At 56.0% G+C, this 16,347-nt stretch overlaps 2 protein-coding genes across 2 annotated transcripts; one reads left to right on the top strand and one right to left on the bottom strand.

Moving 5' to 3' along the window:
• Window positions 1–4,663: 4,663 nt before the first annotated feature.
• LOC111143697 (guanylate cyclase activator 2A) lies at window positions 4,664–5,872 on the top strand. Its single transcript, XM_022497521.1, has 3 exons — window positions 4,664–4,771; window positions 5,254–5,440; window positions 5,808–5,872. The coding sequence occupies exons 1-3, from the start codon at window positions 4,697–4,699 to the stop codon at window positions 5,870–5,872; spliced, it is 327 nt and encodes a 108-aa protein (XP_022353229.1). The 5' UTR covers window positions 4,664–4,696.
• Window positions 5,873–9,656: 3,784 nt separating this feature from the next.
• On the bottom strand, window positions 9,657–11,842 carry LOC111142825 (guanylate cyclase activator 2B). The gene is made up of 3 exons (XM_022496147.1): window positions 11,759–11,842; window positions 10,474–10,672; window positions 9,657–9,718 (listed from the first exon to the last, which is right to left on the bottom strand). The coding sequence occupies exons 1-3, from the start codon at window positions 11,840–11,842 to the stop codon at window positions 9,657–9,659; spliced, it is 345 nt and encodes a 114-aa protein (XP_022351855.1).
• Between the last annotated feature and the right edge of the window lie 4,505 nt (window positions 11,843–16,347).

The raw sequence follows: 16,347 nt of genomic DNA, 5'->3' as shown, positions 1-16,347 counted from the left end.
AGGTGAAGGGCAAATGTCTCAGCCCGGTAGTTAAAGCCTCCTTCTCTGGCTGTCACCCACAGCACCTCTTGACACATTTTCTGCTTCAGCATCCCCTCCCCCAACCCCTTCCCCTCTGTGCTTCCCGCTGCCCTCCCTTTGCCCCACAGCCCCCATCTCTGTGGGTCCAAATCTGCCCATTGATCAAGGCTCAGTTCAAACGCCACCTCGGCTGGCAAGCATTCTCATACCTGGCCCCATGGGAACTTCTCTCATGGCTCTCAGTCTGCTTCCCACAGGTCCGTCCTCCCTCTAGCCTGTGGCCTCTGGGGAATGTGGCCAGAGCTCTAGCTGTGCCTCTTTCCTTCCTGACAGTCTTCGGGGAGGTGGGGTGTTCTGTGGCCAACACCCAGAGTAGACTGAGGGCTGGGGGGACAGGAGGCAGCTGCCGGTGAATGGGGTGCCACCATGGCCTCATTCTGGCCAGGCCACAGGGATGTGACATGAAAAGCCAATGGCCCCCTGGAGCCTGGAGGAAAGAGCCTGCCTCCCAGGGCCTGGGGGAGAGGAGGGCACCCTCCAGCCCAACGCAGCAAGGCTCAAAAGATTGGGCGTCCTTCAAGACAGGACCACACCTCATGCAGGTCCACTCTAAGGAGGGAATGTGGAGGTATGCGATGCACGCCTCCTGAGGTGTCAGGAAGGCCATGGGTGATGGCAAGGCTGCTGGCATTGGGTTGCATCATGGGAGGGCTTCATATAAAAGGAAAGGGTGGTGGAGCCCTGGGGGATTTTGGCCGCCAATTTTCAGCTTTGTGATTCTAGCTGCTGCCGAGTGCACCTGGCAATGAATGTGAAAAGTTGTGCCTTCCCCTAGGCCTAGGTAGCCACATGGCTTGTGTCCACACTGATCCTCTGTTGGCTGGGTGCCCTGTGCAGTGCGCTACCAATACAACTGTACCTGGCTCCTGTGTATTACGCACCCTTGGGAAAGTCATGGCCTCTCACCCTCTCTGGGCTTCTGAACTTCAGTTTAGCCATTGATAAAATGGGCTTCTATAGTTACTTCTGACGTAAATAGTAAAAATGTTAGAGGCGGGTGGAACCCAGAGGAGGTGGAGATGGTCTTAAGCCAGACTTGCTGGAGCTGGGCTTCAGGGAGGCAACTTTTCTAGACAATATGAAATTCACAAAGTAGCTCTTGTCTCCATCTTTCAGATGTGGAAACAGATTCTGGGAAAGGCCACGCAGCTGTTCCCTGAAGGAGCTGGAACTCTGACCCGGGGCTGCCTCGCTTCAAAGCTGGAGCTCTGTCGCCTCAGCAGGTCTGGGCCCTTCTTCCCAATTCACTCCTAGGAGCACTTTTGGGATCCTGTGGAAGGGTGAGCAGAGGCTGACCACGAAGGGCCTTGAATGCCAAGCAGGGAGTCTGGGCTTTCTTCTGAAGGTCTGGGGCAGCCGATGGGGGGTTTTCAGGTGGGGTGGCAGGTCGTAGAGGTGGCACGGCTTGAAGGCTACAGAGGAGCCAGAGTTTGCCAGAAGGGGTGGCCTTGGATGTGGGCAGTCCAGCAACCCCAGCCCCACCTGCTGCTGATAAGGAATAAAGAGGGCTATGGGAGTCCGGGGGACCAGTGGGGGACCAGGACTCAGGTGGGGACCTGTGGTTCTGGAAGGGCCCCAGCTTCTTCAACACAGGAGCACACGGAGGGGGCCTGCACTCACACCTGGGCCGGGGCTGGGCTGGGAACTGTGAGGGTACGGGAAGGGGAGTTGGTTCCCATTTCCCAGGGCAGACGTCAGAGGTGGTTAGTAGGGCAGGGCCCAAAGATCTGAGGCCTAGGAGCCATTTCCTCTTTCCCACAGCATGAACCACGTCACTCCCGCAACCCCCAACCTGTTCCAGTTCTGCCTCACACCAGGTAGGCCCGGGCTAGGGGAGAAAAAGACTTTAGGAAGCAAAGCCCTCTCCCCACCCCCGTCCCTCTGTAGCTGGGGAGGGGAAAGACTGAAGACCAAAGTCAGCCAGATACAGGGCTCTTCCAGCCCACAGCAGTCCTGCCCAAGCCCCATCCTTAATGTTCAACTCTATTTCATTTCACTTGACCCCCACACTGACCAGCCTTGATCCTAAACCTGATCCTAACCAGCCTCCACGTCATTTGCAATCCCAACATCAACCCATTCGCAGCGGCTCCCCAATTCCAGACCCAACTCTGACATCCCATCCCGCCCTCAGCTCCATTCTAACCCTGCCTCGGACTCAAACCCCGCTTCGAGTCCCGATTTGACCTCCTGCTACTAACTGCTCCTCCATCGTGCCCCAGCTTAGCCCCAACCCCAATCCAGAACCTCAGGCTGACCCTAACCAGCTTTCACCCTAACCCAGCTCCACTGCACCCAGCCCAGTTCAGTCCTAGGACCAGCCTCAGCTGTACTCCAGATTTGTACCTGGTTGTTCACCTCCATCCCCATCACAGCAAACTCTACCCTTCAGCCTGGACTCCATAACCCCACCGGAACCTGTCCTGTCCCTCCCCCTCCCAGATGCACACTCCCACCCAGCGGTCAGCAAATGGAGACCACCATGCAGCTGGACCGGACGTGCAGACCCCGGTGTGGGCACGTGCATGGGCACGCGTGTGTGCACATGTACACACACACACACACACACACACACACACACACACACACACAGGAGAGGGGAGGGAAGTCCAGTCTAGCCGTGATGACTGGCCTGGGAGAGCAGGTAGGGCAAGTGTTTCCTCCTCCCTTAGGCAGGAACCCTTTGCAGTTCCCTCCCTGCCAGGCTCTGCTCCTCCAGTTCCTTCTTCAGCACTGACTCTCTCCACCCAGGGATTCTGGCCTCTGTTCCCTACCTGAAAGCTGTCCTGGCTTCTGGCCTGGTTTGTTTGTAGATTAGAACGATGGAGTGCCCAGGGCTTTCCTTCTTCTGTGTCCTGGGGGCCTTGCTCACAACAGAACGGAAGGACCATGCACTGAGCTGGAGGGTCCAAGCCTAGAGGGGCAGAAACACGCACCCAGGTGATCCTACCCAACAAAACCCCCGGGAGGGGAATGCAGCTGGTTCTGTGGGAACTAAGAGGGGTTATTTAGGTGGGGATGCAGTGGGGGGATAGTCGGTCTGGGCCTTCAAGTCTGAGCAGGAGTTCACCTAGTGACGAGGATGGAAAGGCCTTCCAGACAGATAAAACAGCATGTTCAAAGGCAGGGAAGCACGTTCAGGAAGGTTGGGGGAAGTGAACCGGTTAAGAAAAGACAGGTTGGGGAGATTAGGTTGGTCTAGTTTGGGAAGAAGGGGAGAAGAGGAGGGAACACGTGGTGGGGGTGGTAGTTGGAAGGCAGAAACAGCAGAACTGAGGTTAGGGGAGCACGGGCAAGGGTGTAGGGAGGAGTTCATTCTGGGACACTCTGAGGTTGAAGGACAAGCACATCAGCGCCGAATGAGGACAGGCTGTGGCTCAGGTGGTCACCAGAGGGGTCAAGAGGGACCAGAAGCTGCTGCTATTGATGAAAATAATAATAATGGGATGGACCTTTCACTGAGTGATTTCTGTGTGCCAGGCGCTGAGCTAAGCATTTTTACATCATCTAATCCTCAGAATAAGTCTACAAGGTAGGTGTTAGCAGTGGCATTGATCCACATGGGGTGCTGAGGCTCAGAGAGGAGAAACAATTTGCTCAAGTTCATACACATTAAAATCGTGCAGTAGGTAGCACTTGAACCCAGGCCCATGGGACAGCAGAGCTGAGTCCTTCCTCAAAGTCACAGTGGCCAAACCTAGTCCCTACCTTGGTCTACAACTCATCTCTTGTCCTTTGAAGCTCCCTTGTAACTCCCCCCCTCCCCCCAGGCTGAATTACTCACACTTCCCTGAATATTCCAGACCTGCTTACCTCCCGCTTGTTCCACGTAGCATCCTCTGCAAGAAATGGCCTACCCCTGGCCTCTTTTCTTTCTTTCTTTCTTTTTTTAAAGACTTTATTATTTATTTGACAGACAGAGATCACAAGTAGGCAGAGAGGCAGGCAGAGAGAGAGAGGAGGAAGCGGGCTCCCCGCTGAGCAGAGAGCCCAGATGCGAGGCTCGATCCCAAGAGCTTGGGATCATGACCTGAGCCGAAAGCAGAGGCTTTCACCCACTGAGCCACTCAGGCGTCCCCCTGGCCCCTTTTCTAAGAAAATTCCACTCTCTCCAGAACTCAGTGCTGACACAACCTTCTTTGGGAAATGTTCCTGAACTCCCCACCCCTGCGCTGGATGGGACGGCTCCTCCATCCACCCCCACCCACTCCCCTAATCACCCTGCATTACCACTGTTTGCCCTGCCTCCTTCAGGGCTGGGCTGGGTCTGCAGCCCCACCCCATCAGCCCACCTGTCTGGGAGACCAGGTGCCAGGGAGTGTGTGTGCCTGGTGAATGAATGCAGGACCCAGCCTGGCGGGGGGCGGGGGGGGGTGGGTTTAAAGTGGGAGCCCAGGGAGGGGTCAGAGTTCTGCAGAGCTGCTCAGGGGACTGATTTCCCTCTCTCTGCCAGGGCTGTCCGGAGCCTTATCTGATTAGCCCTGAGTTGACAGGCAAGCAGATGAGAAGCTGATAAGGCTCCTTAGTTATTCAGTAACCATGCCCTCCTTAAAAGCCCCACTGTTTCCCTCCGGCATCCAGAACCAACCACTCCTCCCTCTTGGCGGCTGCTGTCATGGACACCTTCCTTCTCTCTGCACTGTGCCTCCTTGGGACCTGGGCTGTCCTGGCAGGGGGAGTCACCGTGCAGGTAAATCCTTTGGCCCAGCTGGCTCTCTGCCCCCAGTGCCCAGGGCCTGTCCTCTGAGACAGCACTCTCCTTGGGCCTGGGGCAGAGGGTGCGTCTCGGGTGTGGCTCTTTCTCAGGAGCCAGTCTCAGCCCTGCCTCCTACCCTTTCCCCTTCAAACTTCCGGAGAGAAGAGAAATCACCATTTAGGGAAAGGGAGGTGTTGAGACAGTTTACTGAGTGCCTGCCCGGAGTCAGGTTCCTCCTACCATCGCCCTGCGAAAATGGGATTATTAGTCCCTTTCTCAGAGGAGGAAAACAGTCTCAGAGAAGTTTTTAACTGGCCCTAGGCACGTGGCAGGGAAGTGAAGGTGCTCGATTCAATTCTAAACCTTCCACCTCAGTCGGGTCTGTAGCCAGAGCCCCGGCCTGGGTCGTGGGAGTCCTGCGGACATCCTGGAGGGATGTGCAGGCTGACCTCACACTCTGCGCATGTCCCTCTCAGGATGGAAAGTTCTCTTTTCCTCTGGAGTCAGTGAAGAAGCTCAAGGACCTCCAGGAGCTCCAGGAGCCCCGCACCAGGAAGAGTGGTGGGCCCGCGGTTCCCCAAGTCTGCAGCCACCGGAAGTTTCCAGAAGAACTCAAACCCCTCTGCAAGGAGACCAATGCCCGGGAGATCCTCCATAGGCTGGGTGAGTAGCTTCCTCTCCGGTTGGTGGGGCCTGGGAAGCCCCTGATTGGTGGCCCCGGAGGGGGAGGTGTGCTCTGATTGGTGAGTCCGCTGAACCCATTCTAAGTTGTAATTGGCGAAGCTTACTTTTGAAAGATCCTCCCTCTGGCCGCTGATTGGTTGGTGGTTCTGGGTCCCGGGCACTCTAGCCTTCGCTATTGCTCCTCCTGGGTGGAATCCCCACTCTGACTGGATGGCTTGAGTGGTACCGGTTTGGGGAGGAAAGACCCGCGGGTGGGCGGGGACAGGCCTGGGCTTCTCCTGGGGACGCAGGGGCGCAAGGGAAGTTGGAGGCTCTGACCCTTCGGCACCCCATCTCTCCTGCGCAGAGGCCATTGCAGAGGACCCGAGGTCGTGTGAGATCTGTGCCTACGCAGCCTGTGCGGGGTGCTAGGACAGCTCGCGGCCCCCTGGCCCTCCCCTTCAGGGGAAGAGTGAAGAGTGGGTGGCCTGGGGCGGCCTGGGAAGGCCCAGCCCCTGACCCATCCCAGTTGTCGGTGCTTCCCAAGGTCCATTGCAACCCTCCGCTAATAAACCAGTTCCCAGAGTCGTTCTGGTGTCGTTTCCTTCCTGCCTTCATTTGCCAGTGGACTTAGAAGCCAGCTTTCTAAGGGTGCCTACTCTGCCGGCAAGCTCGGGCTTTAGTGTGCGTCTTCCCCTGATGAAGCTGCCCCCCGCCCAGGCGTTGTCACCACACACAGGCACTGAGGGGACCTCAACCGCCAGACCACCTATGGTGCAGGTGGAATTTGTGCTTTTCTTCCACATCTCCTGGGACACTGGAGACGCTGGGCCCGGAGTGAGTGCAGGAGTCTGCGGGCGTGGATGTCCCACACACAGCTTGAGGGGTGGTGAGACTGGCCCCAGGCTCTGGAGTGTTCAAGGTCCCGCAAGCCCCGGGCCCCATGGACCACAGCAGTGTAGCTTTCTCTGCGGGGAACACACCTCAAGCCCCGCCCTCACCCCTTCTTCTCTGCTCCCCTCACCTGTGCTCGGCTCCTCTTCCCACACTCCTAGGAAGCCAGATTAAGTCCTCCCTGAGACCCCAAGGCTGTGCTCCTGTGGCCTCTTCTCCTCAGATGCCCCTCCCAGGAGGGGCTTTGTGTTCCCACTCTGTCCCTGGTGCCCTGTGGGCACTTTGATCAGCTGTACCCCTTGTAGGGCTCTGGCCCGCTGTGCTAGAGTGGCTTCTGTGCCTGGGAAGATCTCTCTGACCCCCAGGGCAGTAGTGAAACCCACCACACTGATGACTGTGGGAGGACACAACCAAGGGCGGGGGGGAAAGCCAGAGCTACACAGGCCGGCCTCACGTCTTGCACATACTGTGTGATGCTAGGAAAGTCGCTTTCCCTCTCGGTGCCTCAGTGTCCTACCCTGTAAAACTGGGACTTTGATAGTGATAGTACCTGCCTCACAGGCTGGGTGAAATACTGTAAATGTGTATGTCATGCAGGTAAAGTTCAGGCCATGTGCAAACAGAGAATCAATAAATGGTTAAAAACAAACAAACCAGAAAATGGGGAACCAGGACCAGGCTGAGAGAGGTTCAGACAAGGGCGAGGAGGTGAGACACAGAGGGCCGCTTGTTAGCAAAGTTAGAGGGAAGGGGGAAAGAGGAGTGACCAGGGCATTTCTTGGGGAGTTGGTTGGAGGGGAAGGGACATAGGGTGATTCAGGTAGAATTCCCCGGGCTGCAGAATTGGAATTTGCAGGGTGCGGTGTCTTCAGGTCAGAAGAGGATTTGTGAAGGGGGCGGGGAGGCAGGCATTTGCATTAGCGCTTGGGATATGCACTGGGGTGGATGGACATTGAAAACCAATCTGGAGGTAGGAAGGCAGAGGGCATTCTAGAAGGTGGAGTAGGTGCGGGCATAGCATGGGGAATGTCCGAGGCACTGGAAGGGTCCGGTAGGGACAGGGTGGGTCCTGGGAGGCACACATGGCTGGGTTTGAACCTGCGGGGGTCACTTACATGTTGTGAAGCTTTCTCTGAGACTTGGTTTCTTCATCCAAAAATGGGAATGCTAGCAGACCCCAGTGCCCAGCGCTGCAGGGGAATTTGAGGAGATGCAGGGTGGGGCAGGGTCATTTAATGCTCCTACTCTGGACCTGGACTCGGTGGGTGGATCCTGGCTCTGCTGTTAGCAGCTACGTGACTATGGCCAGGACTCAGCCTCTTCTCCCCTCAGGCTCCTCATCTGTAAAATAGGGATGACAAGAATCCCTACTTTGTGAGGTTGAGCGAAGATTAAATGAGGTGACCCAGGAAAAGCTCTTATAGCCCCGCTGGGCCCATAATGGGCGCTCTGCTGGTGCTGCCAGCATTGTCTTTGTGGGTGGTTCAGCCTGAGCCTGGCATGTCGCAGAAGCTCGGTGAGTGGCCGTTCCCTTCACCGCCTCCTCCCCAGGCAGGTGGGGACTCAGCATAGCTGAGGGGAGCAGTGGGATCCGAGGCCAGACGGTGCTTGGGCTCAGTTTAGATTTGAGAGGGGGTACTAGGGAGCCATAGAAGGATAAGGGACCCCATCAGAGCAGTTCCTCTGGCATGCTGGGCACCAGAGACACAGCAGGCACTTCGAAGGGCCCAGCCAGCCTTGCCTGTGGGGTGAAGGAAAGGAAAGAACTCGAGCTCTGGGTTTTGTGGCCTGGTGGAGTGGGAGACTGCAGGGCTCATGAGCAGAACTGGGCTGTCGGGAAGGGCAGCTGGTCTAGGGGGAGTTCGCCATAGCCTTGGCTCTGGGTGAACTGAGCTCAGAGACCACGGCCCCCTTTGTGTCTGGCTCTCCTCTGGCTGCACAGGACAGGGGCTGTGGAGGAGCCCAGCCTGTGGAAAGGCTCAGGAGTTGGCGGCAGCTGTGAGAACACAGGGGCCCCTCTGTGAGGCAACGTCAGTGTGGCCCTGGGCCACGGGGAGCAACTAATGTGGTGGTTGAGAGCATGGGGTCTGGCCCGGCCTGCCATTCTGCCACTTCACTGGGCCTGCCATCCTGGATGAGCCTGTCACCCTGGACTAGTTGGGTCTCTCTCTGCATGTGGGTCTCTTTATTTGTAAAGCGGAGTGGTTATTGAACAGTACCTGCTTCATTAGACTGTTTCCAGGACTCTGTGAGTTTAGAGTAGGCCTGTACCCTAGGCCACAGCAAATGCTCAAGAGACTTTTCATTTTTAAAAAAATTTTATTTATTTGAGAGAGGGAGAGCTAGCGAGAAGGAGCACACAAGCAGAGGGAGAAGCAGGCTTCCTGCCGAGCAGGGAGCCTGATGTGGGGCTCAATCCCAGGACCCCGGGATCATGACCTGAGCCAGAGGGGAATGGTTAACAACTGAGCCACCAGGCCACCCAGGCACCGTGACATTGGTTATTATTATTATTATTATTATTATTATTATTATTATTCCTCAGGGTTGCCAGGATGGAGGGAAGGAGGAAAGGTCTCCCTTCTGGAGCTGGCCAGACCGTACTAGCGAACCTGAGAAGGGAGGGAGCTCAGGATGGTAAGGGTGAAGGTCAAGGCCCATCTTCTCAGGAGCCCCAGGGCAGAGGCAGCCCAGACACCTGGCCTGGGGAGGGGGCACCACGTGGTTTTTCCCCGCACCCACCCCCCCAATTGGTGCAGCCCCACCTCCAGGGGAAGCTCTCTGCCCCCCAACTCCCCCTGCATCCTGGGCTGGAGCACAGTTTGGGCTCTGCAGCTGGGCTGGGCCTGGAGCTCGACTTGTGGGGTCAGATGGGTCCAGGTGCTCTGCAGCGTCTAAGCTCTGTGATACTGGGGGACTCATTCCACGCCCCAGCCCTGCCAGCCTCCCTCTTCCTGTGTGAAATAGGGCTCGCTGATCCAACTCTTCAGGCACTGGAAACTGGGAAGCCCCTGCCTGTGTCCTGAGATCAGCCTTTTTGCAGGCGCACTCAGCTTCCCAAGCAGCTCTGCTGGGGGCTCCCAGGGATGGACACATGGACTCCGACTCGGGGTGTAGGCAGCTGGGCATCTTTATTAGGCAGCAAGGCTGCCTTGGGCCAGACTCCCTTCCAACCGTGTGTCCAGCCGCCTTGTGCCACGTCTAGCCTCTCGGGCCTCGGACCGGTGATGGTGATGCATGCAGAGGCCTTGAAGCAGGGGTGTGGGCTGGGAAGGCAGCAGGCTGGGGCAGCGCGCACGTGGGCTCGGGGCAGCCAGCCCCATCAGAGGCAGCCGGTGCAGGCGACATTCACACACAGCTCGCAGTCGTCGTTAGCAATGCTCTCTGGGCAGGGGACAAGACCAGTCAGTAGCTGCCCACGAGACATGGGGGCCGGGGCAGCCGGAGAAGGCCGGCTCTGGAGAGGGCCCGACCATGTCACCAGCATCTCTCTCAAGGGTCCGGAGCCTCAAGTTTCAACAGCAGACAGTGGCCCGGGGCCGAGTCCCAGGCCTCTCCTGCCTCCCGGTGCCTGGGCCGGCTCCTTATACCCTTGGGGCTGGGGATATCCCTGTTGGCTCTCTCAGGAGGAGAGGGGGCCGGGCACAGGGCCGGGCACGGGCCTGACGCTTCATGGGTGTCACACTCGCTGGCCAGCTCTGCTCCCTCACATTTTGGCTTAGATGTCACCTCCTCTTGGAAGCCTTTCAGCCCCCTTATGGGACCCCAGACGTGACCCATCTCCCCTCGGTCACCTGTGCTTCCCTCATTGCCCCCCCAGCACCCCCCCACCCCTATTGTGGTCCTCGCTTACAGGGCTCTGGCCCAGGCCTCCCTTCCCTGTTCAGAGGTGGGAACCTGTGAAGTCCGCCATGACCATTAGCGGTCCGGGGTGCTGGGGACCGAGGGGTTCCTGTCGTGTCTGACTTGCGGTGCCCAGGCAGGGAAGGCCAGAGGCTGAGCTTTTTGACTCTCCCTGTCCCAGGCATTGGGTGCTTACTAGAAAGAACATGAAGTGGTGGAGCTGCGGGGGTGGGGGGGAGGAGGGAGAGCGGGGGCGGGGGGGTGGCAGGAAGCTCCGCAGGGGTGAGGATACTCACTCAAGGCCTGGAGGACGCTGGCAGCTTTCTTGGATGCGCAGACGGGCTCGAGGTCCTGCGGCAGGGCCAGGTGGTGACACACGGAAGGCACGAGGCTCTGGGCCTGGAGTCTGGAGACTCTGGAGGGGTTGGGCCCCCTCTGCTCCTCCAGGTCCCTCAGCTTCTTGACTGATTCCAGCTGGACCTGGAAGCCTTGGTGCTGGAGGGCCGGAGGGGACAGGAGGTGAGAGAGTATCAAAACCCGGGCCGGGACACCAGAGCTCCTCAGACCCCGCAGAGCCTTCCCTGTTCTCATGGGGGGTCCTGGGAGCGGGGACTGCCGGGGAGGTGGGGAGCTGGTGCCTGATACGTCACACCCCACCATGCCACAGGCCCCCCCATTACTGTGTATGAGGTCACAGCGAGGCTGGGGAGCAAGTGATTCAAGGTATGGGCTTTGGAGATCCACAGAACCCCAGTTCAAATCCCGGTTCTTCACAACTGGCCTCCTGTCTCTTCCGCACTTGAGGCCTCATCAGATGCATGCACCTCCCTAGTGCCTGGCACCTGGGCCACACTCGGTAACGGGGTGATCTCCCCTGAACGGACATGGCACAGTGACACCCCCAGCTGGCCGGTTCCAAGGCCAGAGATGCAGGGGGAAGCTGCCTCCCCACCCCCTACCGCCCCCACAAGGAGGCCCCACTGGGAGTCAAGAATGTGTCGGACTCCCAGGGCCACAGACGTCTCCCTCCTTGCTGGCTCCTGGCATCCTGGCACCCCACGGGCAGGCCCTGGAAGGAGCCCCGGGCCCCCTGCTGACTTCACTCTGAGCCTTTGTGTATACTGGGCCCTCTGCCCCGAGCGGTCCACATCCTCTGTGCCCGGCTGCCTCCCGCTCAGCCTGCAAGTTCAGCTGTCACCTCCCAGGGAACCTTCTTCTGGTGACTCTCTCCCACCCACCCGTACATGGGCGACCAGAGACACTCCTCTCCTTAGGGGCTCCTTAAGGGCGGGGACCACATCTTGTTCCAGCTTCTGAACTCTGACCAGGATGTGCCTTCTGAGAGAGCAGCGGTGACTAGTGGTGGTTTATTATTGCTGTCATCTCCGTTGTCATTGCCGCCGGCGCTTCGGCTGCCCCCACCCACCTGCTGTCTTGGCCTCTGGGTTGTGATTAAGTGTTGCGGTGAGCCCTGGGCGCTTGCTTTCCCGTATCCCATGAATTCCCTAGCGTCCCCTCATCATCCCAGCCCCTCCCCTTGGGGACCTTCAGGCGAAGGGCACAGCGGCCAGAGGGACTCACCTGAATGGAGACTGAGTGTGTGTCCTGCGGCAGCAGGAGGAAGACCACGGCCACCAGGAGCCCTGACACCATCCTGCCACTCATCTCACTCCGTCTGTATCCCATTGCCCCTGTCCACCGACTCCCATCTGCTTCCCAGTGAGGAGCTCTTTATAGGCCGGATTCCAGTGCCCTGGTCACTCATTAACTGGCCAGCTGGGGTGGGGCTGACAGCTGGCTGGCTCTCTGACAAGCCTGAGCCCATTCCCAGGAAGGGGGCTGGGGGTGATAAGGGCAGGGAGGCCCAGAGCTCCTAGGAGGAGGCACCTGGGGTGGGGGGAGGGAGGCTCTGTGGGAGGGCCTTGGACTCACCACTTACCTTAGATCCAGAAGACACCTAGTCAAGTGGAATGATGGAGAGACCATTCTTTTTTTTTTTTTTTAAAGATTTTATTTATTTATTTGTTAGAGAGAGAAAGAGAGCGCGCGCAAGCACAGGCAGACAGAGTGGTAGGCAGAGGCAGAGGGAGAAGCAGGCTCCCTGCCGAGCAAGGAGCCCGAGGACCCTGGGATCATGACCTGAGCCGAAGGCAGCCGCTTAACCAACTGAGCCACCCAGGCGTCCCTGGAGAGACCATTCTACAGACTGAGAAAGTGAGGCTCAAGAGGTGACGTAACTTGCCCCAGGTCACCAAGCCAGTTGATGACAAGAGCAGGGACTCAAGTGTCTTTGACTCAGGTCAGCCCATGGTCCTTTCTTCACAGCCTTGGAGACAGAATGACTTGGGCTCAAATCCTGGTCCTGCCGCCGCTGTGGGAGTTTGGACAAGTCACACCAACTCCAACGAGCCTGTTTCGCTCTCCCATCAAGTGGGCATAGTGAGGTCCCTGTGGGGATGACGGGGCCAGGCCCTCTTGAGTCCCCGGGGAACAGGGAACAGGCAGTGCCTAACCCACCAGCCCAAGGGCTGTTCGTTGGTCAGACAGAAGAGGGTAAAGTCCCCAAGGGTGTCATCGCCGCTTCCACCCAGCAGCTGTTAACAGTGCTCGAGCTAAGGCTCTCCTCTGTTGGGCAGGGAGCCCGGCATGGGACGGGCACCCCACTCACGACATTCAGTTGAGGCCCAGGTGGCCCAGCTAGGCTCACTCTCCAACCTGTAGCTAAAATTTGACCTCATCAGGCCCTAATACCCTGCTTGCCCACAGCTTTGCTGATGAATTCCACCGCCTGAAATGCCTGTCTCCCCCTTTTCCTTATCTTGGGATGGAATGGGAAAGGGCTTGGGTGAGCTCTGGAATTTCCTATGTCTGGCTTTGAATCCAGACTTCAGCCTTTACTCTTCAGAGTGTAAGGGAATTAATGGACTCTGACATGCTTTTTCAGCTGAAAATGGAGAATAATGACCCGTAACCATAGCTTTCGTTTCTTGAACGTGCACCACGAGTGAGCTAAGCACAGTGTTGGTTTATGAGTGTGATTCCATCTGATCCTGTAGGAGAGGTGTAATGGTGGTCTCCATTTTCCAGATGAGTAACCCAAGGCCCAACAAGGTCAAGGACTGTGTGGGTAAAAAGGGACAGCCGGCCTTCGGTCTGTTCAGCTGACTATTCTAGAAAAAGGAGCATGGGCCTTGGAGGCAAGAAGATCTCTCTGCTTCTCAACTGTGTGACTTTGGGTACCTTACTTAGCTTCTCTGAGCCTCTGTTTCTTCATCAATGAGTAGAGGAAATTATGAATAATTTCATGGTGGCTATCATGAGCAAACACAGAGCAGGCCCACCTCAGAGGAGTCCAGGACTCTCTCCCTGTCCCCAGGCTGACCATTTCCCCAGTTAGCAGTCTGTGGAGACCCCTCTTTCTCTTCCCTGCCTTCTGGCTCCTCCAGCCACGGCCCATCGTGTGTTACTCTTTTCCTGGGAATAAGCTGTGACTTCCCTATTGCCTACCATGACTCAAATTCCCATCTTGGCCCAGGTCCTCCTAACCACGTGAAGATGACCCCCCATCCATCAAAAGTAATTGAGTCACAGGTGCAAACCCACGCTGCCGCCCACGATCAGCCGGGGTGCTCTGACATTTCCCAGGGTGCTCTGACCTTGCTCTGACCATCATACCAGCCTGGACTCTGGTCTCTGTGTGGAAGCTTCAGACCTCCACAGCAGAGTGAGTGACGGTTTGCCTGTGTGTGTGTGTGTGTGTGTGTGTGTGTGTATGTGTGTGTGCGTGTGTGTGTGTGCACGTGTGTGTGCGCATGTGTGTGTGTGTATGTTCAGAATCTCCTCTCTCCAAACTGGGTTTCCTGCCCAGGGCCCACCTCCGCGGAGCCCCGGCACCTGTGACCCGCCCTGCCCCTAAAGGGACCACTTCCTGAGCCACACTTACCACCACCGACCACTCTGTATCTCTTAGAATAAAGCATTTTCTCCATTTGCCTTCTGGGACACACGTTCTCCAATCTCATGAGCCCATCTCCTCGGGTTTCTTTGTTGGTGGTCCCTTCTCTTTTTGACCTCTGGACCTCAGAATGCTCCAGGGGCTCCAGCACTCAGTCCTGGGACCACTCTTCTGGGTCTGATCACCAGTGATCTTATCTCGTCTCAGACACTTCAGCCACGGGTTCCCAATTCTCCCCCTAACCTGACCTCTCTCCTCAGTTCCAAACTCCTTTGTTTACTGGCTCAGCCTCTCCCATAACAGTCCATGGTACTGACAGTCCCCCAGTTCCTCAGGCCGAAAATCTGAGAGTCATTCTTGATGTTGCTTTTTTCTTTTCTTTCCTTTTCTTTTCTTCCTTCCTTCCTTCCTTCCTTCCTTCCTTCCTTCCTTCCTTCCTTCCTTTTTTTCCCCCACTATTCAATTCATCAGCAAATCCAGTTGGCTCTACCTTTAAAAGATTTCTAGACACTAACCATGACTCACCGTCTCCACTGCTACTCAAAGTCCAAGCTATTGATCATTGGTCCAAGCTATTGATCAAGGTCCAAGAGTTGATCATTGATCTCATGGATTATTGCAACAGCCTTTTATTAGTCAGAATTTTCCAGAGAAATAGAACCAATGTAGAATATATATATAACATCGGCTACTTGCCCGAAGTTGATCCTCTCAAGGTCACCAGCCACTTCCATGTTGCCAAACCCAGAGGGCAGTTCTCAGTCTTCGTCTTACCAGAGCTCACTACAGCATCTGACCCACAGGATTATGCACGGGTGTCTGAAACACTTTCTTCATTTGGCTTTGAAGACACCACTCTCGTGCTGGTCTTTATCTACTACTGCTCCTTCTCCTTCTGCTGTGCTAGTTCCTGCCTCTCTGCCTTACTTCCAAATGTTGCAGTGCCCTCTTAGGGTTCTGTCTTGGGACCTCTCCCCTTCTCCATCTAGTCACTCCCCCAATCCAGTGTCACACACAATGAATCATATACTTCCTCATGATTTTACATATATATATATATATATATATATATATATATATATAAAATTTATATCTCATCATTCCTCTCTCTTCTATCTACCTACCTACCTATCATCTATCAGTCATCTCATCTATGCCCGTCTATCTAATCTAGATTTATTTTAAGAAACTGGCTTATTTAATTGTGGGGCTGGCAAGTCTGAAATCTGTAGGGCAGAGTACAGACTGGTGGGCTGGAAATTCAGGTGTAAGAGTTGATGTTGCAGTCTTGAATCTGAGACCTATGAGGCAGGCAAGCAAGTGCCAAAGGCAGATTGGGCCTTTATGTTGCAGTCTTGGGGCAGAATTCCCTCTTCTTCAGGAAATCTCAGTCTTCGCTCTTAAGGCCTTCAACTCCTTGGGAGAAGCCCATTCCCATTATTCACTCCAGGTCCTCTGACTGTAAATGTTAATCACATCTGAAAAATTATCTTCACAGCAACATCCAGACTGTTGTTTGACCAAACAGCTGTGCACCATAGCCTGGCCAAGAGAGGCCTTCAACCAGATCTCTCTGTATCCATCCTTGCCCCTCGTCGGGAGCCTTCTCCACACGCAGCCAGAGTGATCCTTTCACAATCTAAGTCAGACTATGTCTCTCCTTGGCTCTCATCTGCTAACAGCTTCCCATTTTACTCAGGGGAAACCCAAAAGCTTCCACTGTTCTACAAAGTCCCTTTGGCACCCCTCCAAAGATTTTGATCTTATCTCCCAAGAGTCTGCCCTTCACTCTGTGAGTTCTGGCCACACTAGCTTCCTTGCTGTCACCCAAACTCACCAGAGGCTTCTTACTTCGGGGTCTTTGCTCTTCTCCCACACATTAACATGGCTCACCTGTCACTTCACCCGGGTATCTGCTCAAATGCCACTTCCCCAGAGAGTTCTTTGCTGCCCGTCCTACCTTGTTTCCTTGCTGTCTTATAGCACCGGTCCTATGTATACATTTCATTTCTTGCATTTCCCTCCCTACTAGATGGTAAGCTCTATTTGAGTAAGGGATTTGTCTGTTTTGTTCTCCCAAAACAATATCTGGCACATGGCTGTGCCCAACCAATAGCTGATGAGTTGACTGAATGAATGTGTTGGAAATACCGACTGCAGGAACCACCAGATGTTTGGTGTGGATGGTCTCCTACTCTCTGAACCTCATCCATCA

The sequence above is a fragment of the Enhydra lutris genome, unplaced genomic scaffold (assembly GCF_002288905.1).
Source record: "Enhydra lutris kenyoni isolate GAN:26980312 unplaced genomic scaffold, ASM228890v2 scaffoldscaffold9, whole genome shotgun sequence".
NCBI classification, from domain to species: domain Eukaryota; kingdom Metazoa; phylum Chordata; class Mammalia; order Carnivora; family Mustelidae; genus Enhydra; species Enhydra lutris.
Note: the sequence above shows the minus strand (reverse complement) of the source record. Positions and strands in the feature narration are given on the sequence as shown.

Bases quoted from the DNA above. Each gene is read 5' to 3' on its own strand.
- LOC111143697 (XM_022497521.1), top strand. From the start codon at position 4,697: ATGGACACCTTCCTTCTCTCTGCACTGTGCCTCCTTGGGACCTGGGCT. The intron at 4,772-5,253 runs GTAAATCCTTTG...TGTCCCTCTCAG, and splicing joins CAGGGGGAGTCACCGTGCAG to GATGGAAAGTTCTCTTTTCC. The intron at 5,441-5,807 runs GTGAGTAGCTTC...TCTCCTGCGCAG, and splicing joins GGAGATCCTCCATAGGCTGG to AGGCCATTGCAGAGGACCCG.
- LOC111142825 (XM_022496147.1), bottom strand. From the start codon at position 11,842: ATGAGTGGCAGGATGGTGTCAGGGCTCCTGGTGGCCGTGGTCTTCCTC. The intron at 10,673-11,758 runs GTGAGTCCCTCT...CCGGCCCTCCAG, and splicing joins CACACTCAGTCTCCATTCAG to CACCAAGGCTTCCAGGTCCA. The intron at 9,719-10,473 runs GTGAGTATCCTC...TCCCCTGCCCAG, and splicing joins CAGCGTCCTCCAGGCCTTGA to AGAGCATTGCTAACGACGAC.